This window comes from Schistocerca piceifrons, chromosome 2 (assembly GCF_021461385.2).
Source record: "Schistocerca piceifrons isolate TAMUIC-IGC-003096 chromosome 2, iqSchPice1.1, whole genome shotgun sequence".
NCBI classification, from domain to species: domain Eukaryota; kingdom Metazoa; phylum Arthropoda; class Insecta; order Orthoptera; family Acrididae; genus Schistocerca; species Schistocerca piceifrons.
The window spans coordinates 413,854,721-413,881,191 of NC_060139.1; the positions used below are offsets into that span (position 1 = coordinate 413,854,721).

Consider the following 26,471-nt stretch of genomic DNA (forward strand, 5'->3'; position numbering starts at 1 on the left):
TCATCAGTACCGCAGTCTTGTGAAAGAGCGCTGATGAACAATCTCTTTAGCATCCAACAATTTTAAATCAATCCATCCTTAAATCTTCCATGCCTTGCCTCTTGCAATACAAAACAGATTGTCTAGCTTCGTTTCAGAACCACCCACCATACAAGCACCAACATGTTTCCCACGTTCGAATTCACTTATATCTGACATAATGCACACGCAATGCAAGGAACACTATTCTGACCGAGACTAACACTTTCAAAGTATCGCGGATATTGCGCAGGTGCCATTCGTGATCAAATACAACAGCGCAACCTTCAGCCTTGGCTAGCACCTGCATTTATGTTCTAGCAAACATTTATCGCGGTGTTTCCACATTTTTATCGAACCCGTGTAAATGAATTACTAATCAAATAATGTCGCTTAAAGAGACGCACGAGTTGAGGTAAGGGATTTAGTCTGACTGACCATCTACGATATCCTTTACCGCATGATATAGAGCAGTGGTAAGACACTGGATTCGCACTCGGCTAGACAGGGGTTCAAAATCTGGGCATCTTGATTTAGAATTTCCATGATTTCCCTAAATCGGTTAAGGTAAATGCTGGGATGGTTCCTTTTAAAATGGCACGACCAATTGCCTTTCTCATTCCTCAGCAAACTGAGCTCTTGCTCCGTCTAATGACCTCCTCTTATTCCAAACATTAAGCCCTCCACTTCTTTCATTCTTCTACAGAATGTTCCATGCTGTCCTCTAGCGACTGCGAGCAGTTGTGTGTCTAGATTAAAATGCAGAAAGGTTTTGAACTGTCTAATGAGGTTGTAAATAATACCACATACAAATACGGATAGATCTAAACTAATCACCCAAAAAAAAAGTTTATTGTGCGTTACTTTATTATACTGGTGGCAACGGTGATTATCCATGGCTACCTTATTAACGGTAAGGAACGCCATTATGTTCCGGATATGAAATTAAAAAATACTTGCAAGGATAATCACAAATGTCTAAGTTTCAGTGCGGAGAAGCACCTAATCAAGATGCAAAAGATTACTTCAAAATGTTTTATCTTTCAAAGACAGTTAATGAATGATTTTACTGAATGAACTTCAAAGAGAATCTGATTTTCAGTCTTCATACAATTTATATTTATTAACTCGCATTAGGTAAAAGAAATTCACACTCTGGTCCATGTAACATTCAGAATTCCAATGAATGACAACAAAGATATCGCACCAGAAATTAAAGAATGGTTAATTATTCTGCTTCTGATGTTGGTGTTGGTAAATTTTCGCTTTTACACATTCATTGAGGATAGGAAACCGTTTCATAGAAACATGTTTCGAGTTCCTGATTTTTTTATGTACAAAATTACCAATGAGAATATAAATTAAACAATTTTCTTGAGAATTTCTTGAGAACATTATCTGCACTATTTGCATTCTCCATTTTCCAATTGTCCATCAACTTATCCCATTCTTCTTTGTGTGTTCTGTCCCTCGGGCCCCACTTCTTAGAAGGTCTGAACGAGTTCAGTAAATGCTGAAAAATGTTTGATAACATTTAGGATCTCGATAAATCATAACCATTTTACTAGATTTAAGATAATATTAATTATACCTTTCTGAACGAAATATTTCTTTTCCTGAAAATTCTCAGTGCCATCCACAGAGGAAACTGGACAACACCAAAGGCAAACAAAACCCAACCAGCCGCTGCAAAATAAATACAATTTGTTAAAACCTTTAGTGACTTAAGTCGTTACATTCATGAGCTTACATGAGACAGTTTACAGAAGACTGAAGTATACAGTTCGATCAGTACATTACAACCGATCTTTTTCAACTAACAAATATACTTGAATCAACTGCAGGGAACTTAATATAATATGAAATCTATGTAAAAGGGGTCATTAATTAAAAAATCGTTCTGTCATTTTCTCTGGAGAGAATGTGTAAAGTTGGCGATTATGATAAAGTGCAGATTATGACGTTCTGGTGGCTGATAATGCACCATAGTAACATAGAGGCTTGCAAGGTGATTACACGTTGCTGTCAACATGGTTTAGAGATTGGAGATGAATGATGGTGAAACCGTTAACGAGTTACAAGTTATTGGAAGTCCAAACCTTTATCAAAAATATAAAAATCAATGGTTTTCTAATAGTGTAAAACACATTCATTGGGCATCCTCGATACAGCCGACAGTGAAATTCAGTATTGAGGGAAGCATCAGCACCGCAGAGCATGTAATCCATTATGTATGTGCTGTTGTTGATTCGCTAACATTTCCGGTTATGGCTGTGTTGGCACATAAATACGGTCACTGGACAATGAGACAATGTAAGGGAAGTGGCTTATAAGGTAAACTACGAGGGGCGTTCAGAAAGTAAGCTCCGATCGGTCGCGAAATGGAAACGACTATGAAAATCCGATAAAGCTTTGCACAGATGTGTTGGGTAGTGTCTCTAGTATAACCCCAGTTAGTATCACGTCGCTCTTCTCATTTCTGAGCTCGCAGTGAGTGCGTAAAGATGTCTAGAAAATAGTGTCTGCCGCCAAGTACGAGGGCCTGGTGAGAAATTTCGCCTGAAGCTATGCAGCTAACATTACATAACTGTCGTGCTGTTTCTTCTTCAAGACAATTCTCAGCCGCATTCTGCAGGGGCAATGAAGATGCTCCTGCATCGTTTTCAAATGGAAATGTGAGATTACCCACAATACAGTCCGCAATTGTCTCCCCCTGAGTTTCATCTCTGGTCACATGAACCGCTGTCTTTGAAGACAACATTTTGACACAGACAACGAGGTGTAGGCCAGCGTGGAGAATTGGCGGAAAGCACTGGCGGCTGGCTTCTATGATGAGGCTATTGAAAAGTTGGTACAACGCTATGACAAAAGTCTAAGTCAGAACGGCGACTACGTAGAGAAGTAGCTGAAAGGTGTAGCTAATTGTTACAAGTAAAACATTTCTGATGTTCACTGTGGTTTCAATTTGGCAATCAATCGGAGCTTACTTTCTGAACAGGCCTCGTATCTTCTGCCTCTACATGGGGAAGTGCAGGATCTGCGGAATTAATGGAATATACATGGGCATAAGCCGGCCACTTCGGCTTTCGGCACAACGTCTGCGTCCAGCGGGTAGTCCATTCCACTATCGCAGGCGCTCCTCCACTGCATACAATCACGCGCCCAGCGGCGCTAGTGCAGTGCTTGTATTGGAAACATTACTGCAGACACACCAAAACACGCCTGCTGACACACCGACATCTAGCAAGCGTCACCAGCAGCCTCACTGCCAAGAAGCTTGCGAATAGGCGGCAGTGGCGCTGCCACTGCAGTGACTACGTTGCATCCGCCGATACGTCTCGCCGAGCGCCGCGCGGTACCCTTCAACCTGCTGCTTGTAAAGACGCAGCAGCCAGGCAGCAGTACATCACCTCGCGGTACTGATCATGCTCTGGAATTAACACCGGCCCTCAAGCCCATCATTCGAAGCTCACACCAGCCGCGCCACGTTGGTCCAACATCCATCGCCTTCGGAGCCTTCGTCCGTCCGATGCTGGCCTTCTCCGGACTCTGTACCTCAGCGGCCATCCAAGTAAGATACGCAACATAATCTGTACTGATCGGCCAGGTCGGTGTCTTCACCTCCTCTGACGCTGGCCTCCCCTGAACTGGTATTCTGTTTGAGCCAGTACGTAGCAATTACCGTCACGACCTGTGTCATTACAGACTTTTGGCTTCGTGTTTTCGCGTGCTCGGCGAACTTCTACTTTCGAAAAAGTTGGATCAAAGAATCTGCATCAAATTTTGCTTGAAAATGGAATGAATTACAGCACCACGATCTAAATGTTTACTGTGGCTTTTGGCGAATATAGTTGTAATACAAGACTAGGCAAGTGGTATAAACGTTTCACAGAGGGTCGCAAAGATATTGAAGTCGAGGACGGACGCATAAGCACGTCAGTTACTGATGACAATGTGGAAGGAGTATAGAAAATGGTTCTGGAAAATGGCCGAATCACCATCAGAGAGATTGCTAACGCTATCTGCATATCCCTTGGCTCATATCGAGCAATTTCCTCGGATGTTTCGGACATGAAACATGTTGCAGTAAAGTTTGTTCCGAAATTGTTGAATTTTGGCCAAAAACGCATAGACATCGCTCAAGAACTGTTGAATGAAATCGGCAACGATCCAGAACTTCTAAAGATTCTCATAACGGGTGACGAAACATGGGTATGGGGTATTACGCCGAAACCACGGCCCAATCTTCCCAATGGAAACTGCCTGAAGAGCCAGGACCGAAAACAGTAAGGTCAGTAACATGTGAAGTTTCTTTTCACTGTTTTCTTCGATTACAGTGGGATAGTGCATCATGAGTTCCAGCCTTATTGTAGTAAGGAATATTACATCGAAGCTATGTGCTGTCTGCATGAAGCAATCCGAAGAAAAGACCAGAATTCTGGCAAAACCGCTCCTGGGGATTGCATCATGATAATGCTCCCGCTCACACCTCAATGCTTGTTCATTATCTTTTGGCAAAAACCAAAACCGTTATGTTGTCTTAGCCACCGTATTTGACGGACATGCGACTTCTTTCTATTCTCGAAGGTGAAGACAACCATCAAAGGAAGTCTTTGAAGTTCTTCTGGATCTCACGTTTCCTAACTGTGTTTAGCTTCTTCAGCGATTCTGTATTGATTTCATCAGTTGTGGCCACAACTGACTAAATCAATACAGAATCGCTGAAGAAGCTGAACACTGTAAGAAAACGTGAGTTCCAGAAATGCTTCCAAGATTGGAAAAAGCGCTGGCAGAAGTGTATTATATCTGTGGGGGATTACTTTGAAGAGGACGAGGTTTATGTTGATAAATAAATCAAGATTCTTTAAGAAAAACAAAAATTCCAGTTACTTTTTTATCACTCCTAGTATACCAAAAACTTCCGATTTCCGACTTGCGTCACTTCTCCTGCCGGAGTGCGATGGTCTAAGTTAATCGCCTTTCCCTATAGTTTACTCCTATTTTTCTCAGAATTTCGAACATCTTGCACCGTTTTACACTGTCGAACGCTTTTTCCAGATCGAAAACCCCTATGAACGTATTTTGATTTTACTTCGCTGTTGTTTCCATTGTAACAGCAACATTGCAACTGCCCCTCAGGTGCCTTTACCTTTTCTAAAGTCAAATTGATCGTCATCTAACAGATCCTTAATTTTCTTCTTCTTCTTCCTATATTATCTTGTCAGCTACTTGGATCCATGAGGTGTCAACCTGTTTGTGCGATAACTGAAGCACTTGTCGGCTCTTGTTGTTTTCGGAATTGTGTGTATAATGTTTTTCCGTAAGTCTGATGGTACATCGCCAGTCTCATATGTTCTATGCATCAACGTGAGTAGTCACTTGGTTGCCGCATCCCGTAATTATTTTAGAATTTTCGGTGGAATGTTATCTATTTATTCTGTCTTATTTGGTCTTAATCCGGCCAAACTTCTTTTAAATTCTACTACCGGATCCCCTATCTCTTCCCTGTCGACCCTTGCTTCCGTTACTATCACTTCATCAGGCAAGTCCCCCCTGTCATAGAGATTTTCACTGTGCTCTTTCCACCTATCCACTCTCTCCTCTGCATTTATCAGTGGAATTCCCATTGTACTCTTAATATTAACGCCCTTGCTTTTAATTTCATCGAAGGTTGTCTTGAATTTTCTGCATGCTGAGTCAGTTCTTCGACAATCATTTCTTTCAATTTCTTCACACTTTCCATACAGACATTTCGCATTATCTTCCCTCCACTTTTTATTTATTTCATTCCTAAGTGACTTGTATTTCTATATTCCTGAATTTCCCTGAACATTTTGCACTTCCTTCTTTCATCAATCAACTGAAGTATTTATTTTCCTACCCACGGTTTCTTCGCAGTTACCTTCCTTTTACCTAGGTTTTTCTTTCAGACTTCTGTGATTGCTGTTTTTAGAGATGTCCTCGTCTTCAATTGTACTGGCTACTGAACTATTAATTATCACCGCATCTACAGCCGCAGAGAACTTCAAGCGTATCTCTTCATTCCTTAATACTTCCGTATCCCAGTTCTTTGCGCATCCATTCTTCCTGTCTAGTCTGTTAAACTTCAGCCTACTCTTCATCATTACTAAATTTTGTCTGAATCTGTATTTGCTCCTGATCGCGCCTTACAATAAAATATCTTATTTCTGAATCTCTGCATGGCCATGGTGTAATCTAACTGACACCTTCCCTTATCCCCAGGCCTTTTCCAACTACTCTTCCTCCTCTTACCATCCTTGAACAGAGTATTTACTATCATTAACTGATATTTACTGCAGAACACAGTCTATCTCCTGTTTCTCTAATACTGCCGTGTCTATATTCTCCTGTAAACCTTACTTCTTCTCTTTCCCCTACAACCGCATTCCAATCTCCCATCACAATAAGATTTTCATCTCCCTTAGCGTACTGAATTACACGTCCGACTATTGTTTTCGGTGTTGGTTTGCTGCCCATTTCGATGAGAACAACCCTTTACTGAACTGTTCACGGTAAATCACTCTCTGCATTACCTTCCTATTGATAACGAATACTAACAGTGTTATATCATTTTCTGGTGCTGTTCATATTACCCTGTACTAGTCTGACCATAGGTCCTTGTCTTGTTTCCATTTCATTTCACTGGCCCCCACTATACACAGACTAAGCTTTAACATTTCCCTTTTCAGGTTTTCTAGTTTCCCTACCATATTCTAACTTCTGTTATTCTACGCCCTGGCTCGTAGAACGTTACACTTTCCTCAGTTATTCAATCTTTTTCTCAATGTCACCTCCTGCTTGGCAGCCTCCTACACGAGATCCGAAATGGGGACTTGAACCTCTCTCCGCTCCTCGACCCTCTTTAACACTTACCATGCTAAGCCCTTAACTGCATGCCACTCCCTGTGTGCTGGCTGATTTTTTCTATTTTCAACAGACTTGAAATAGCTGTAAAGGACGTTTAGTTAGAGATACATAAAAACTACAGGTATGATTTAAAACCTTAAGGTTTCAACTTCACATGGGTTAACAGTCATGTGTATGGGGCATACACTGTTTCCAAGAAGTGATGCGGATTTCTCCTCGATTTTGCGAAAGTAAATTTTTGGAAAAAATTTATATTTACTACTTTATTCAATTTAAAGAAGAAATAAATTTTGGAATGTGATCATTTGACACTGAAAAGACATTTTTTATACCATTTGCACATAAAGCATAGCTACGTACACATAAGCTATTTTGCATAGTGAACCACAGTGTGGTAAAACTTGAAGCACGGGGTGACACACAAACCTACATTACACTCACTGCACACATAAGAAGTATCTTTCCTCCCAGCTTTTCCAGTAATGTTCTTTTGTTTTCCACTACACACTACACAACGTCTTTGTGCTTTCTTCTTCCCTTCTGCCATTTCCACACGGTTCGGAAAATGTTTCTGCGACAATCGAGCAATCGTTGCAGATCCATGAGAATCCTTAATTCTCTCTCCTCTCTGTAACACTAACGCAGTGCAGACCTCTTGTATGAACTTAGGAGTGCTCAGTTTCTTCTCACTGATGCAATTGTGCAAAATACAACCATTGGAAACTGCCATAATTATACAGTGGAAGGCAAGCTTTCTCCACCTCTTCACTGTTTTGTGATCAAGCGCTCCATATGAAAGACGCTGATCAAAAAGGTCTACACCTTCATTTGACGACAAATCTGTGTCCGAAATAATACAGAACGTAACAGAACAAATCGCAACATGAACTGTCTTGTTCTGCATCGATTTAGTAAGATGTTAGACTTACATGGACTATCGTGAATTTCCGGCATTTCGTAGTCACTGTCACTATCGAAATCCGAAAAATCATCATCAGTAAGTTCAGCAAGTACTTCTTCAATCATTTTTTGAAGTTTTGCGTCCTCATCACTCGCCATTGAGAGTAAAAAGAAGATAAACAAGCTAAAACGAAAATATTAGCGCCAAAATCAACGGTAAACAAACGACAGGGCACCACAGAACACGTTACATACGCGTGAAAACACACGTGAATTCGTTCGGAAATATATACGGATATATCCCACTACTTCACTAGGTGCTGATATCTAGCGCTAATATGATTAACTACAAGCATTACGGGATCTACAGGTTGTAGCGGGAACGCTAACAATGCGTTTGAAACACTAAAACAATGTGGAATGCGGCGGGACGTAATATTACGGCGGCCGCATTTTCTTCGTTTCCACCCGCGACGTAATATTACGGCAGCCGCACGGTAAGTGTTAACAAGGCCGTTGCCACAGTGAGGGTCACTTCCTTCTCCTAAAGTCTTCGGACGGCACTGTTAATGATTTTTATTCAGAATTTAAGCCATGACAGAGTTCAACACTGGACCGAGCGCTTGTTGATTGCTAATCAAAGACATTAGCTCTAGACCTTGGGAGACACAAACCCGTCAAAGCTTTTTATTCATGCCTTAACTGTGCCTCAGCAGGTACATTCTGTGTATTTAAAGTATTTTTTTGTTTGCTACATTGACAAAATTTTCAGGTTTAGGCGAAAAAATTAGCATATTACGGTCTGATGTCAGACATGACAAGGCCAGGTACAATTGGCCATGTGAGAAACACTGTACATTTATGTAAATTGCAGCAGCTTACAGTGTCTGGCTCCACCCTTAGTTAACTGTCACATTAGGTGATTTCAATGGGGAACTACAACCATTTGAACTGGAAAGCTAAGTGCGGGGGTATCTGTCATCGGTATTCATGGTATCAAAACAGTTTTTCCAGTTCACAGCCAGTTAATATTGTGCAGATGATCAAAAAAATTTTGAGGTCAGTTATTCGGAGTCTTGTTCCGTTGCAACCTCAGAATGAGTTTAAACTTCTCAATAAAATAGTGCTTGCACCTACTCTCATCATTAATTCATGAGGTGGCTTCCCAGGTGGCATCAATGAAATTAAAAATTCAGTAGGGTAAAGCACTATTCCCTGTCTAAGACCGTGTCAACACAGCAATAAATTTGTAATGGGGCCTCAAACTTGGACAGAATGAAGTCATTTACTTTACTGTCTTGTTCATTTGTAAGTGACAATACAGCCCTTCCCTTATCCAATAAAGTGTCTTAGATGTCGTGTTGTAAATATCTGGATATACTTTTCAGTTAACTCGAGTCGTTTGGTACTGAGACAGAGACATTATTAATATTCGTGTTACCATTTGTTTCTCGCCATTCGAAATGTCCTATTTTGAGGAAGTTATAAGCAAAATATACGCTAACAAGCCAAAGCGTTATAAACACTGCCCACCTTGACATTGGATGCCGTCTATTGGCGTTGTGGGCACGTGGCGCGGTAACAAAAGTATGTAAGCGGCACAGACACGGACGGGCTATCACTCTAGCGAAGATATGGGCTGAGAATGGGGAAATTCATTGAGATAAACGATTCTGACAATGGTTAGATTATTATCATGCAGAGCCTGTGAACGACTATCTCGAAAACGGCGGAGCTGGTCGAATGTTCACGTGCTACTGTCGCGAGCATCTACAAAAAGAGGCAGGACATAGAAACTACCATTAGTCGCTAATTCGTTGAACATCCACGACTCTTGACAGAACCCAGAGGCTTGTCTCCTCTGTAAAGTAAAATAGATGGCGATGTGTGGCATCTCTGCCGAGAGAGCACGTTGTCGGTGCGGCGAGCACTAGTGTTTCGGAGCACACCGTTCATCGTACATTGTTGAACATGGAGCTCGGCAGCAGTCCACCTCTACGTGTTCATATATTGATCCAACGACATCGTCAGTTACGATTGGAGTGTGCACGGGACCATCGGGATTCTACCGTCGAGCAATGGGAAAGTGTCGGCTCTTCGGGTGAATCAAATTTTTGCTACAGTAGGTCTCCGGTCGTCTCCACAAAGACCGTCATCGACGTCAACATGGAACGTGCAGCCCGCCACGGAGCATGCTGGTGGGAGCAGTATTACACTATGAGAGTCATTACTCTGCGTTTGCATGGGAGCTGTGGTACAGCTGGGAACCACGTGCATCCCTTGATGTCTGATGTCTTCCCCGACGGCGACGTCGTCTTCCAGCAGTATAACTGTCCGTGTCTCGGAGCCAGAACTGCACCACTGTGTATTGGGGAGCCTTTTAGTGAACTCACGCTCATGTCTGAGTGACCAAATTCGCCTGATATAAATCTAATGGAACCCATCTGGGTTGCTATTGGGTGCGATCATCGCGTACGCAAAACAGTGGCCCTATATTTACGCGAATTCGAATTACATGACCTATGCGTAGGCGTCTAATGCCACATACCTCCACAAACCTACCAACAAAATTTCGGAATCAGTGATGTATTTCGTCCCAAAGACGGACAAACAATTTATTAAGCAAATGGTCATAATCTTTTGGCTCCTTAGTGTATTCAACTTGTCCAGAACATGTTGTTGTTGTTGTGGTCTTCAGTCCAAGACTTGTTTCAGTCCATAGATGTATCATGAACAGATATTTGAATGTTGTGCAGGGGCAGTTGAATTTATTGAAACTAAATTTCTAATTGTTGTTATTTATAGGTCCCCTAACTCTGACTTCAGACCTTTCTGCTCAAGCTAGAGAGGGTTCTTGGTTCACTTTATAGGAAGTACCAAAAATTAGTTATATGTGATGACCTCAATATCAATTTTGTACATGATTGTGCAAGAAAAAGGATGTTGGTAGATCTCCTAAACTCATATGATCTGATGCAGACATTGCTTTTTCCAACTTGGGTATAGTACAAAGGTAGCATAGCCATAGACAATATTTTTATTCATTCTTCGTTACTAGATGGGCATTCTGTTAGTAAAAGGATGAATGGCCTTTCAGACCATGAAGCACGAATTTTAACACTAAAAGGCTTTTGTACTCAAATAAATGTCACATATAATTACAGTCTATGTAGGAAAGCTAATCCAACGGCAATAGAGAGTTTTTTTAAACCCTTAGGGAACAAGAGTGGCAGGATGTTTATACTGCCGGTAACAATGATGATAAGTATAATGGTTTCCTTAACACACTTCTGATGTTCTTTGAAAGTTGCTTTCCATTAGAACGTTCTAAACGGGGGACTAGCAGTAAAAGGCAGCCTGGGTGGCTGACTAGTGGGATACGTATATCATGTAGCACAATGCGGGAATTATATCACAATGTTAGAAGTAGTTACAATCAAGCTACAGTAGCCCATTACAAACAGTATTGCAAGGTGCTTAAGATGTTATTAGGAAGGCAAAGAGTATGTGGTATGCAAATAGAATAGTTAATTCACAGGATAAAATTAAAACCATATGGTCAGTTATGAAGAAAGTGTCTGGTCAGCAGCACAAGGTCGACGATATTAAGTCAGTTCACAGTAAAAATGTTTCTGTTACTGGTAAGTCAGGTATATGTATAGTATTTAACAATCATTTTCTGAGCACTGCTGGTAAAAATACTCCTCTGTGATACTGACAAGGAGGTGATTGAACCAATAATTAAATCACTGAACACTAAGGACTCTTATGGATATGATGAATTACAGTAAGACTCCATTTTTACAGTTTCTGATACACAATTCAACAAAACCCCGCGTTTTAATTTCACATAATGGGCATATGATTAATGAAACTGAACAGTTCAGATTTCTAGGTGTTTAGATAGATGGTAAACTGGCATGGAAAGCGCACGTTCAGGATCTTGTTGAAAGACTTAATGCTGTCATTTTTACTGTTCGAATGGCATCTAAAGTGAGTGATCGTTCTACATGAAAATTAGTCTTCTTTGCTTATTTTCATTCGCTTATGTCGTATGGTATTATGTTTTGGGGGTAACTTTTCCGTTCTAAGAGGATATTTTTGGCTCAGAAACGGACAGTTCGAGCAATTAGTGGTGTAAGTTCGCGAACCTCTTGTCGACCCCTGTTCACTATTCTGAGTATTTTGACATTGTCCTCTCAATATATATGTTCTTACCATCGTTTCTTGTTAACAACATCAGCTTAATCCCAAGAATTAACAGATTTCACTCAGTTAATACTCGGCAGAAATCCACTCTGCATTTGGATCGCAGTTCCTTAACTCTTGTGCAAAAAGGTGAGCATATACTGCTGCATCCATTTTCAATAAGCTACCACAAGAATGCAAAAATTTTAGAAGTAATCCACACGCCTACAAATCGAAACTGAAGGGTTTACTGATGGGTCACTCCTTCTATTGTGTTGAGGAGTTCCTTGAAAAATCAAGCTGATTCTTATGTTATATTGTTGATTGCGTTTACTTAAACTTATTGCTTGACTTTTTTTGGATTCATAAACATTTTATTTTTTGTCTGTTACTACTTTTGTGTTGCAATTTCGTGTACTGATACGTTCCATGACATTGGAGATTTGCTCCTCAGTTTGGTCCTACGAAACTAGACGTGTAAATAATAAATAGTAAAATAAAAATGCAGCTCTTCATGCAAGTCTATCCTGTGCAAGCCTGTTCATCTCCGAGTAACTACTGCAACTTATATCCTTGTGAATCTGCTTAGTTTATTCATCTCTTGGTCTCCCTGTACGAACTTTAACCTCCACGCTTCCCTCTAGTACTAAACTGGTGATCCCTTGATGCCTCAGAACGTAACTACCCGCATCAGGTAGCCAACTATGTTTCAAGAGTTATCACAACTAAGAAGGCAGCTCTTGAACAGAAACCTTTGGGAAACAAGGCTTCTCCACAGATCTTTTATAACTGTTAATTCCTTACAATGTCAAGGCGCATAAACGGTAAGGGGCTGCTTGAAATCCACCAAAAGTCATAAAGCTTTTAAATATTACTTCGACAAGCACAAAGAATTAAACCAGAACTTTAAAATACACAAAACACATTAAATATTTAGCCTTCTGGCAGTAAATAAAAAACAGAATAATAATAATAAGAGCGCATTAAGAGCTATTACCAAACGGACACCAGCATAAGAGGCCATAGGAATCAAATATTAATACTAGTTAACGCCGAAGTGGCAAAGAACAATTCGAAAGCCAAGTAATAGTATAGGTGAGCTGTAGTTCTGTCAGTATCATCAGTTTCACGAAAATGAATACACAATGTAAACACCAAAATAAAATTAATTACGTACATACAGCGGTTGCTCGTTAGTCTATAGTGTGTATAATGACAAGGCAACCCCCTGTGAAACGTGAGACAGAACTTTACTAAAATTCAACGGTAAAGAACTCATTGCTTATTAAAAGGACAGAGCTAAACTTAACAAGAGCAAAACTTAACACACTTCCTTATTAAAGGAACAGAGCTCGACCCATGCGCCACAGCCGGTCGTTACCGCACAACATTACAGGGAAATGTGGTTCGATAACCCGGACGGTAGAACTTTTTACGGCAGAACACAAGGGTTTCTAAAATTTTACAACCCGGCTGCAGTTTGGTGTAAAGCAGATGCTCACCGCAGTTCCGATGTTGTTCTCGGATGAAATTAAACCCGTCACAACCCCCCTGTCCACCAGGTAAGACAGCATATTCAAGGGCTCGGACTGCAACCCGCAACTCGCCGCTGCACAAGCACGAAGCAAACACTTGCAGCAGCGGGGCTGCACCGTTAACGGTCAACACGTCCGCCTCGCTACCAAGGTCTGATACGATGGACTGTGTCGATATTCCAAGCGGATACATCTGCCGAAGCCAGAACCTTGGCCATTATATGGAGCCACCACCCAAATGTCATCCACAAGTCGCATTACTGCAGTCGTTTCTCAACCAACTTGCTTACCCGAAGCTCAAGCACGAGTCTTTACCTTCGCAAGGCACTTCGTCGCTGCCCCAACGCAGTTGCCAGGCAATGGATCAAAGACATTACGCTGGTACGGCAGATATCGATAAATGCTCTCACCCAGCTCAGTGTAATTGGTTAATTCATACTACGTTGTTTTGTTTGTCCCCCGCATACAGTTACCTAGCCGGTGTAGGTCGTAAAATTCCTCTTTCTGTAGCATTTTTCTAATTAATACTGATGATCAATGCTCAACAACTCTTTCGTAGTGTCATTTCCGTTCTACAGAATAAAACCGTTTCGGCCTTATATTAACATTTATTTGAACTAATAGAAAGCTTCTTAGTTCGTAGGAAATCCACATTTTTTTCATTCATGTAAGGATATTTGTCAAAAGTAACTCACTTACCATAAGCACTATCAGGATACAGTTTGCCTCCATAGGTAGTTAACGTGTTTGTGACTAAGGAATATATTAGCACAACCATCAGGAAGATTGGAGTAATGAATCCCCAACAAAGCCTCCAATAAATCCCGGTCTTCCTTCCAAGCATAAAATAGATGTCCTGACAAATTCTGTCAACTCCTGAAATCGTACAAGTATATTAGTGCTCTGTCGACTCTTGCTGAATGTTTTACTCAGCTTCTTGAGTCGTCACATATTTACCATAAATCCAACAAATGGCAACTAGTTCCATCGTTGCGAGAACGTACACCACTAACGTCACTCCGTAATGGTCAACCAGATTTAGAATCCATTGTCCACCCTGGCAATATTAAAAATGACAAAGTTAATATTTTACAGGCAACCTGTTTCGAAACTTCATTCTTTAAAGCGAGCACATTCGTTCACCTTTTATTTTGTAGTTCTACTCACGGGTGTGATATAAACCAATCCAATCAAGAAGCCGACAACTGCTAATGTGATGGCAACTGCCCAGTACTTTAGGGACGGGACCTGATCACAGATAATTGTGATAATGCAGTTCGCCATTGATGCGACAGATCCAATTCCCAGCACAAACAACATAAAAAAGAACAGAACAGCAAACAGCTGAAAAGAAAATAACATTTAGTTAACAAATAGCGAAGTTTATACAAAAACTTGAGAGTTCTTGCTAAAAGATAACATATACTGACGTGACAAAAGTCATGGGCCAGCGTTATGTCTACACACAGATTGCTGTAGTGTCACGTACACAAGGCATAAAAGAACAGTGGAATGGCGGAGCTGTCATTTGTACTCAGGTGGTTCACGTGAAAAGATTTTCATTGTGATTATGGCCACACGACGGAAATTAACAGACCTCGAACGCGGAACGGTAGTTGGATCTAGACTCATGGGACATTCCATTTTTGAAATGGTTAGGGAATTCAATAGACCGAGATCCACAGTGTCAAGAGTGTGCCGAGAATACAAAATTTCAGACATTGCCTCTCACCACGGACAAAGCAGTGAGTGAAGCCCTTGAATTAGCGACTGAGAGCAGCGGCGTTTGGGCAGAGTTGTCGGCGCTAACAAACAAGCAACACAGCGTACGACGAATGTATCCGTTAAGACAGTGCGGCAAAATCTAGCGTTAACGGGCGATGGCAGCAGACGACCGACGCAAGTGCCTTTGCTACCGGCACGACATCGCCTGCAGCGCCTCTCGTCAGCTCGTGACCATACTGGTTGGATCCTAGATGACTGGAAAACTTTGGACTGGTCACATGAATTCCGATTTCAGTTGGTAAGAGCTGAACGGATAGGGTCAGAGTGTGATGCACACCCAACACCTTCTGATACTCAGGCCTCAAGGCGTAACTGTGACGCAATCGCCGCTAGACTGTCATTGTAAACCAGCATTAGCGCTAAAGCGTGAACTTCTTTCGTGAAAGCATAACAAAATCACACGACTTAGCTCTTAACTACCAATCTGTGTGTCATTCAGAAAGAAGTTGCGCCGAACTTTATCATTTACAAAGAAATTGTGCCGTTCCTGTAAGCTATAGTGCAAAACAGATCTCCAGCACAAATGGGTATCTGCACTACAAAGAGAAAATTTTCAGGTTACACAGAATTCGAAGGTAAGCTCAGCATCTTTACATTTCAGTTAGATTCTCTCAGGGAGTGGGTGCTTTAATATAGAGAGCATGAGCAACTTACATTGCGTTTAAGTTAGCATGATGTCCAGTTGCTCAGTAACAACGTGATTTCGGCTGGCCTGATATCTTTCTATAGCAGAGCAAGTACATTGTATACAGCATCGAATCTCTGGCAAACTGTGATTTACTTACTCAGAAATATTTTTAGCATTAGAACATAAAATACTGAGTCAGTTTTAATCGATTTGTTCTGAAGGCAACCGACACTAATCCCCTGGGTGTTAAAATTACGAACAACTTCAGTTGGAAAGACCACATAGATGATACTGTGGAGAAGGCGAGCCAATGGTTGCGTTTCATTGGCAGGACACTTAGAAGATGCAACAAGTCCACTAAAGAGACAGCTTACACTACACTCGTTCGTCCTCTGTTAGAATATTGCTGCGCGGTGTGGGATCCTTACCAGGTGGGATTGACGGAGGACATCGAAAGGGTGCAAAAAAGGGCAGCTCGTTTTGTATTATCACGTAATAGGGGAGAGAGTGTGGCAGATATGATACGCGAGTTGGGATGGAAGTCATTAAAGCAAAGACGTTTCTCGGTGCGGCGAGATCTATTTACGAAATTTCAGTCACCAACTTTCTCTTCCGAACGCGAAAATATTTTGTTGAGCCCAACCTACATAGGTAGGAATGATCATCAAAATAAAATAAGAGAAATCAGAGCTCGAACAGAAAGGTTTAGGTGTTCGTTTTTCCCGTGCGCTGTTCAGGAGTGGAATGGTAGAGAGATAGTATGATTGTGGTTCGATGAACTCTCTGCCAAGCACTTAAATGTGAATTGCAGAGTAGTCATGCAGATGTAGATGTAGATGTAGATGTAGAAGTTTCCGTTAGTACTTATTGGCATCATTTCCGTTGTACGTTATCATATGTAGCTAATAAAAATTGCTCTCGTTATTCCAAAGTCTGCGAGCACCTCTTCATTCGGAGACATACTGATTATTTCGACAATTCCACAGGGAAGAAATGTTCTGTGCCTCTTCCGAAATCTCGCCCTCAACTGGGAGCCATATCATGGATTCTGCCTAACTGTCCGAAGTACCTTTCGTCAGCTTCTTGTCTAATGGAAAATGTAGATGAGAGACCGGAGTGTCTGGAGAACAGAAACTTAGAAACAACTATTGCAGCCAGTGTAGCAATTCATTCCCGGTATGAATAGGAAAGATGTTTTGTGGTCTTTAATGGCTCCTTAAGAGCTTAGAGGGGATCAAGCTGCCCAAATATTGGCATAAAATCAGGAAGGGGCGTTAGCTTTAATTCTAATAGAAACAACAGATATTCCTACACTATTGTGTTCTTTTCTAGTGTATGCTGATCGGATTATGCAGTTGTACGTTGGTAAAAATATAATCAAAAATCTTGGTACAAGGAAATTCCTATTACTATTAACAAATTGAATCACTTAACTGACGTTGTTGATAACTTGGAAAACTTCACCAGAAAGAACCACTTTCTATTCATAACCAATTATTTGAAAAGTAAGGCAAATTCTTTTGATGAGACTGAAAGCAGAAAAATTAATTTTTATGTGAGCAAGTGAATTTAATAGTTGTCCAAAAGAACCATTACGATACTCGTCAGATTGTATTATATTTTGTAGTATTTTATTTTCAATATCACCACATGCTTACAAGTTCATAAGAAGTAAACACTATATTGTGCTAACCCATACTAATACACTGTATAAGATTTGTTCACATTTTCAAATAAACCCAGCAGCTGAGCAGCTAGGTGACAATTTTCTGTTGCACACAAAACAGATGTTCAGTTTCTTTGTGAATTCATGTTGTTTCACTAATGGTCGATAAAATTCACTTGAAGCCTTATTTAGACTTCACGGGAGGCACAATCTAGGGTGCTGCATTCAGTTCGAAAAGTGTGGCAATTAGTGCTCAGATTTTAATGACACCAAGTTTGCTTTCTTCGTAGAAAGATGTAGTTAACATCCTTCCAATGATAAACATAAATGGTGAAGAACTCTTCACTCTAACTAAGAAAATAGTTTCTGGGCTAGATACAACAGGTTTTGAGGTAGTCTGTGTTGTTAGGACAAAGATTCTACACTACTGGAAATGGAAAAAAGAACACATTGACACCGGTGTGTCAGACCCACCATACTTGCTCCGGACACTGCGAGAGGGCTGTACAAGCAATGATCACACGCACGGCACAAAGGACACACCAGGTACCGCGGTGTTGGCCGTCGAATGGCGCTAGCTGCGCAGCATTTGTGCACCGCCGCCGTCAGTGTCAGCCAGTTTGCCGTGGCATACGGAGCTCCATCGCAGTCTTTAACACTGGTAGCATGCCGCGACAGCGTGGACGTGAACCGTATGTGCAGTTGACGGACTTTGAGCGAGGGCGTATAGTGGGCATGCGGGAGGCCGGGTGGACGTACCGCCGAATTGCTCAACACGTGGGGCGTGAGGTCTCCACAGTACATCGATGTTGTCGCCAGTGGTCGGCGGAAGGTGCACGTGCCCGTCGACCTGGGACCGGACCGCAGCGACGCACGGATGCACGCCAAGACCGTAGGATCCTACGCAGTGCCGTAGGGGACCGCACCGCCACTTCCCAGCAAATTAGGGACACTGTTGCTCCTGGGGTATCGGCGAGGACCATTCGCAACCGTCTCCATGAAGCTGGGCTACGGTCCCGCACATCGTTAGGCCGTCTTCCGCTCACGCCCCAACATCGTGCAGCCCGCCTCCAGTGGTGTCGCGACAGGCGTGAATGGAGGGACGAATGGAGACGTGTCGTCTTCAGCGATGAGAGTCGCTTCTGCCTTGGTGCCAATGATGGTCGTATGCGTGTTTGGCGCCGTGCAGGTGAGCGCCACAATCAGGACTGCATACAACCGAGGCACACAGGGCCAACACCCGGCATCATGTTGTGGGGAGCGATCTCCTACACTGGCCGTACACCACTGGTGATCGTCGAGGGGACACTGAATAGTGCACGGTACATCCAAACCGTCATCCAACCCATCGTTCTACCATTCCTAGACCGGCAAGGGAACTTGCTGTTCCAACAGGACAATGCACGTCCGCATGTATCCCGTGCCACCCAACGTACTCTAGAAGGTGTAAGTCAACTACCCTGGCCAGCAAGATCTCCGGATCTGTCCCCCATTGAGCATGTTTGGGACTGGATGAAGCGTCGTCTCACGCGGTCTGCACGTCCAGCACGAACGCTGGTCCAACTGAGGTGCCAGGTGGAAATGGCATGGCAAGCCGTTCCACAGGACTACATCCAGCATCTCTACGATCGTCTCCATGGGAGAATAGCAGCCTGCATTGCTGCGAAAGGTGGATATACACTGTACTAGTGCCGACATTGTGCATGCTCTGTTGCCTGTGTCTATGTGCCTGTGGTTCTGTCAGTGTGATCATGTGATGTATCTGACCCCAGGAATGTGTCAATAAAGTTCCCCTTTCCTGGGACAATGAATTCACGGTGTTCTTATTTCAATTTCCAGGAGTGTATTAACAGACGGGCAATGTCATTCTTTGCCCCCCCCCCCCCTCAACTGTCAATTGTTTACAAACAACCTTGAGATGCTACTTAAGCACCTTTAGCACTTTTTTGTATTTTAGATTTTGTTCACACATTAAAATGTGTCAGAAACAATTGGATCAACAAAAATGATCCTGATAAAACAATAAAATACCTCAAGTTTTAAATAGTTTCAGAAAGTACGCTGCTGCTTATGGCTCTCTGCAGTTAAAGAGGTACATGACGCAGAATGTAAACAGTCAATAAAATTTTCCAACAAACTTAATTTAAAGTCTCTTCATCCAAGCAATCTGCTGTGACAAAAAATCAAACTTGTGCTTAATGTTTTCAATAAGATGACTGGCCAAGGCTTGTTAGCCTTGGGGGAATATCATCTTATTGAAAGTGTTGAGAGCACTGCTAAAGTAATTAAATTGATTTATACATGGTGGAACATTTTAAAAGTTATCTCAGCTGATAGAAATATTCGTTTCGAGCATTCACTTTAGAAACCACTCTCCAGCACAAGTGATGAAAATATCAGATATGTAGACAGATTTTTATCATGCCTGGATATATGGAAACATTGTCCTGATCATACGTTTGGGTTATCCAATGACACATATTTGACCTTATTACATACCACTCATGAAACGCCATTTCAAATGGTTACATCGAAATAACAGAATTAAAAACTGATGTATTTCTGTAAATCAAGTTTCATGATCAAACAGTATGTTTTGAAATCAACGTAAACGGTAACCAAAGTTTTGTTTACTGGGTAGGTTGGTCAACATATATACTTAATTCCGAATTGCTTATACAGATAAAACTACAGAAATTAACTACATTACTACAGAGTGCAGATTTTTCACCGGATATTTCTTTGTGAACGCCGCTTCTTTTTGTTGCAGTGCTTCATGTTGTTGTTGTGGTCTTCAGTCTTGAGACTGGTTTGATGCAGCTCTCCATGCTACTCTATCCTGTGCAAGCTTCTTCATCTCCCAGTACCTACTGCAACCTACATCCTTCTGAATCTGCTTAGTGTATTCATCTCTTGGTCTCCCTCTACAATTTTTACCCTCCATGCTGCCCTTCAATGCTAAATTTGTGATCCCTTGATGCCTCAAAACTTGTCCTACCGACCGATCCCTTCTTCTAGTCAAGTTGTGCCTCAAACTTCTCTTCTCCCCAATCCTATTCAATACCTCCTCATTAGTTACGTGATCTACCCACCTTATCTTCAGCATTCTTCTGTAGCACCACATTTCGAAAGCTTCTATTCTCTTCTTGTCCAAACTAGTTATCGTCCACGTTTCACTTCCATACATGGCTACACTCCATACAAATACTTTCAGAAACGACTTCCGGACACTTAAATCTATACTCGATGTTAACAAATTTCTCTTCTTCAGAACCATCATTAGTTATTTTGCTCCCCAAATAGCAAAACTCCTTTACTACTTTAAGTGTCTCATTTCCTAATCTAATTCCCTCAGCATCACCAGATTTAATTTGACTACATTCCACTATCCTCGTTTTGCTTTTGTTGATGTTCATCTTATATCCTCCTTTCAAGACACTGTCCATTCCGTTCAACTGCTCTTCCAAGTCCTTTGCTGTCTCTAACAGAATTACAATGACATCGGCGAACCTCAAAGTTTTTACTTCTTCTCCATGAATTTTAATACCTACTCCGAATTTTTCTTTTGTTTCCTTTACTGCTTGCTCAATATACAGATTGAATAACATCGGGGAGAGGCTACAACCCTGTCTCACTCCCTTGCCAACCACTGCTTCCCTTTCATGCCCCTCGACTCTTATAACTGCCGTCTGATTTCTGTACAAATTGTAAATAGCCTTTCGTTCCCTGTATTTTATACCTGCCACCTTCAGAATTTGAAAGAGAGTATTCCAGTTAACATTGTCAAAAGCTTTCTCTAAGTCTACAAATGCTAGAAACGTGGGTTTGCCTTTTCTTAATCTTTCTTCTAAGATAAGCCGTAAGGTTAGTATTGCCTCGCGTTTCCAACATTTCTACGGAATCCAAACTGATCTTCCCCGAGGTCCGCTTCTACCAGTTTTTCCATTCGTCTGTAAGGAATTCGCGTTAGTATTTTGCAGCTGTGACTTATTAAACTGATAGTTCGGTAATTTTCACATCTGTCAACACCTGCTTTCTTTGGGATTGCAGTTATTATATTCTTCTTGAAGTCTGAGGGTATTTCGCCTGTCTTATACAGCTTGCTCACCAGATGGTAGAGTTTTGTCATGACTGGCTCTCCCAAGGCCATCAATAGTTCTAATGGAATGTTGTCTACTCCCGGGGCCTTGTTTCGATTCAGGTCTTTCAGTGCTCCGTCAAACTCTTCATGCAGTATCTTATCTCCCATTTCGTCTTCATCTACATCCTCTTCCATTTCCATAATATTGTCCTCAAGTACATCGCCATTGTATAAACCCTCTACATACTCCTTCCAACTTTCTGCCTTTCCTTCTTTGCTTAGAACTGGGTTTCCATATGAGCTCTTGAAATTCATACAAGTGGTTCTCTTCTCTCCAAAGGTCTCTTTAATTTTCCTGTAGACAGTATCTATCTTACCCCTAGTGAGACAAGCCTCTACATCCTTACATTTGTCCTCTAGCCATCCCTGCTTAGCCATTTTGCACTTCCTGTCGATCTCATTTTTGAGACGTTTGTATTCCTTGTTGCCTGCTTCATTTACTGCATTTTTATATTTTCTCCTTTCACCAATTAAATTCAATATTTCTTCTGTTACCCAAGGATTTCTATTAGCCCTCGCCTTTTTGCCTACTTGATCGTCTGCTGCCTTCACTACTTCATCTCTCAGAGCTACCCATACTTCTTCTACTGTATTTCTTTCCCCCATTCCTGTCAATTGTTCTCTTATGCTCTTCCTGAAACTCTCTACAACCTCTGGTTCTTTCAGTTTATCCAGGTCCCATCTCCTTAGATTCCCACCTTTTTGCAGTTTCTTCAGTTTCAATCTGCAGTTCATAACCAATAGATTGTGGTCAGAATCCACATCTGCCCCTGGAAATGTCTTACAATTTAAAACCTGGTTCCTAAATCTCTGTCTTACCATTATATAATCTATCTGATACCTTTTAGTATCTCCAGGATTCTTCCAGGTATACAACCTTCTTTTATGATTCTTGAACCAAGTGTTAGCTATGATTAAGTTATGCTCTGTGCAAAATTCTACAAGGCGGCTTCGTCTTTCATTTCTTCCCCCCAATCCATATTCACCTACTTGTTTCCTTCTCTCCCTTTTCCTACTGACGAATTCCAGTCACCAATGACTATTAAATTTTCGTCTCCCTTCACTACCTTCATATATTAAATGAAATGAACAGCGCTTTCAATCGGTGGTTTCAGTTGCTTTGCTTGTACGGCTATTAAATCCAGCACTGTAGCAGATTCTGTTCGCCCTCAAGCGGCCTACCGGAAACGATGTCACACAGCATACTCCTCTTGGTGGGGAGGCCTGTTTGTCAGAAGGTGTTCGCAAACGCCGCGAAGACGTGGACCCAAGTTGTCAGCAAGGCAGTGAGCATGCTGGAGGTTTCACCATAAAGATGTGGGTTGTGGTTAAGTGGAATGTACTGGGTCCTCTGGTCCAATTAAACCGCCCATTGACTATAAATGGTCATGTTTGTTAACTTGGAGACCATTTTCAGCCAGTCATGGCCTTCATGTTCCCCAAAATAGGTTGCGTTTCACCGGAGCGCAATTGCTCGCGATTGGTTTGAAGAACACTCTGGACAATTCGAGCAAATGATTTGGCTACCTAGACCTCCCAGCATGAATCCCAGCGAACATGAATGGGACATAATAGAGAGGTAAGTTCCTGCAGTACATCTTGCACCGGCAACATATTCGCCGTTATTGATGGCTATAGAGGCAGCGTGGCTCAGTATTTCTGCAGGGGACTTTAAACTACTTGTTGAGCCCGTGTCAGGTCGAACTGCAGCACTGTGTCTTGCGAAAGGAGGTCCTATACGGTATTAGGAAGTACCCGTGACTTTTGTCACTTCAGACTACTGCAGAAGCTTTGTCATCACACATATAAACGGTCATGACCCGGACTCGGAAACTTCTGGATAAATGCTAGATGATAACTACGAACAAGCCGATGACAGTAATTAAACTGCTAACTTCTACGAAGTAAACGTCTACAAAATTCTGTGCAGCTGCGGTCACGGCCATGTTGCACTCACAATGGTGTGCAAGACTTAACGACGAAAGTAGCTTTCACATGATACGTCACTGCCAAGTAACATGGTTCGATGAAACTGGGACCATATGTAGTAATATCTGCTATAGTATAGTACAGAAGTTAACTGAAAAAATGCAATAAGACGCATAGAAATGACACTGGTGTTCAAAGATGATTATTTACACTGAATAGACCGCGATTCATGACGGTGTCCTGTACAGTACAAAAGGTGGGAGATGGTCCTTAATCGGGTATGTGATCACCACAGACGGCAGTGCATGCTTTGCAGAATGCTTTCATGCTAGGGACTATGTTGGCAGTCGGTACCTCCATGCATCGTTAAACCTTCCTTCGTCATAACACCTAGACCACCAAAGCAATAATGTTGAACAATGTTCTTGAGTACATTATGTTGCCTCATGTGTCGAGAGGTTCGAACACATAACTAACACAGGCAGAATGTCAAACACGTCCGTTTTGGTGGTCCAGGTATTATGGTGTGGAGAGGCGTAATGTTGCATGGGCGCGCTGACCTCCTGAACACAGTACATTCATCGTCAACACTCCTGTGTCCCTGCACTCCTTCCCCATATGCGTCGTTCCAGTGGTGTATTCGATCCTGACTTCATTTTAATAGATGGAAATGCTCTATTGCATCGAACTGCGCAGGTGGAGGAGCTGTTGAGACGAAAGTATGTTGATCGAACAGACTGGCCTGCCCGTTCCCCGACTTAAATCGAATTAGGAACGTGTGGTATGTGTTTTTCAGCATGTGCATGTGCACCAACGACCATCCAGCAGTTATCAACCGCCGTAGAATGGCGTGGAATGCCTTATCACAACAGCTCCTTACCAACCTTGTGGCCAGCACGGGAGCACGGTGCAGAGTATGTATTGCCGTGGTGATCACACATTCAATTAAGAATCATGTTCCGCCTTTTGTACTTTCCAGTGGACCATCATAAATCGCAGGGACTTCTATGTAAATTATAATCTTTGAATAAAGTGTCATTTCTGTTCGTCTCATTACGTATTTGTTTCAGTTCCTTTCTGTACTATATTGCACCATTTCTTTGTATGTATGGTCCACGTTTCGTCAGTCTATGTTACTTGGCAGTGATGCATCATGTGGAAGATAATTTCGTCCTTATTTTCTCCACAGCAGTGAACAAAGAGACTGAAAATGGATCCGGATTCGGTTAAACGAAACACAGAAGCCAAATGCGCAACTGGAAATTGCGGAATAACCTTGGTAACAATCAGACCATCTTAGAAAAGAATTCCCGCATTTTAAATTTCTATACACGACTGCACTCCGGAATGTAGCAAACGAATAAACACAAAAAATCAATGGTAAAGATTCTGGGCTCCGATTTTGTGGAACAACATTAAGGCTTAGAAGTATAGATGAGACAGAAGAGGCAAATCACTTCTAACAATCATGCACAATCTTTAACTGCGAGAGAAAGGTCAAGATGTAGGATAAACATAAAACAGAAGCGAAGGGATAACGTCAAGCGATTAAACTTCATTAACAGTGGTAAATTTTCATTCAAGACTGGAATATTTTCTCAACAACCCATAAAATTATGGAAAGTTGTAAAAAGAACTGTCACATATCAAACCAGTTAAATTAATCGTTTAATAGTTCATATATTACCTCACAAGTTAACAACCTTTTAAGAAAATGTCTCCTAAGTGCAAGGCCTGACTTGATAAAGAAGCAGCCACTATATATTTATCATTGATAACGTGGAGTGTGATATTTTCATAGCTAAATTTAAAATAAGAAGTTAAGTTACAATAATTATCCACCAGGAAAGAAAACTATATAATGTATGAAGCTGTTCAAGGAACCACAAAACTGATTTGCAAAGACTGCTTTGTACAACGTATTCTTTTAAAAAACATTGTGTGTAAATAGTACTCAAGATGACAGACCGAATGAATAAATAAATAAAAGCAATAGAAGTTTGACGAAAAAAAGTAAAAATACAAAGTAAAATATATTGGTCCCAGAAAGATAATGGGTCTTTGATGAAATTTTGTTTTCAATAAAATGCTACACACTGCAAAGTAACGCAAGAACCGACTTCAAATGAGTGGATCAAATAACATGCCGGCATCTTAAAATTTATTTTATTTTATTTTTCACAATTTTCCGGCAACGATCATTAATTTAAAGAAGACAAGATTTACCAGGGACCTGGTCTTAAACTTTCGGCATTAGGTAAGTGGGCGGTGGGACGCAACGCGCCAGTATTTCTTCTGCAAGTCATTGAAGTGAACTTCATGTCTAGATTAACGTCTGTTCGTAACTAAATTAGTTTCGACATGCAAATTATTTTGAGACCAACGAGATAACTGTACATCTTTCTATCTTATGAGATATATCGCTTCAGTAATCGTCTATTTTACTTGGCAAACTTATAACAGTATCATCACTGCACTCAACATTAAACTCCTTTGTAAGTGTTTTTATAAAGAAGTATTACTAAATTATTATATTTTATGATCCATATTACCTGAGGAACTGCATCAAATTTAGCTATTGCATCAGGATATGAAATGAATGCTAAGCCAGTTCCGCTTCTTACAACTCCAGAAATGTCGTCCACACCCATTTCATATGCAAGATTTCCTAGGATGGAGAAGATAGTGAAACCAGCCAGTAGGCTGGTGAACGTATCCAGCAGTGTCACTATCATAGCATCCCTGAAAAAAGTTTTCTATTATTAATAGCTTAATGCTAGTGTATAATAAGTA

General features: G+C 41.4%; 1 protein-coding gene across 1 annotated transcript in view; it reads right to left on the reverse strand.

The window, feature by feature from the left end:
* Window positions 1-1,603: 1,603 nt before the first annotated feature.
* LOC124775436 (sodium-dependent nutrient amino acid transporter 1-like) overlaps window positions 1,604-26,471 on the reverse strand; it is an 84,848-nt gene continuing 59,980 nt past the window's right edge. Inside the window, exons 8-12 of the mRNA XM_047250269.1 lie at window positions 26,231-26,420; window positions 14,697-14,873; window positions 14,487-14,586; window positions 14,229-14,405; window positions 1,604-1,704 (exon numbers count right to left, since the gene is read on the reverse strand). Of these exons, the coding sequence (XP_047106225.1) occupies window positions 1,604-1,704; window positions 14,229-14,405; window positions 14,487-14,586; window positions 14,697-14,873; window positions 26,231-26,420 (745 nt within the window). The remainder of the gene's footprint in view (window positions 1,705-14,228; window positions 14,406-14,486; window positions 14,587-14,696; window positions 14,874-26,230; window positions 26,421-26,471) is intronic.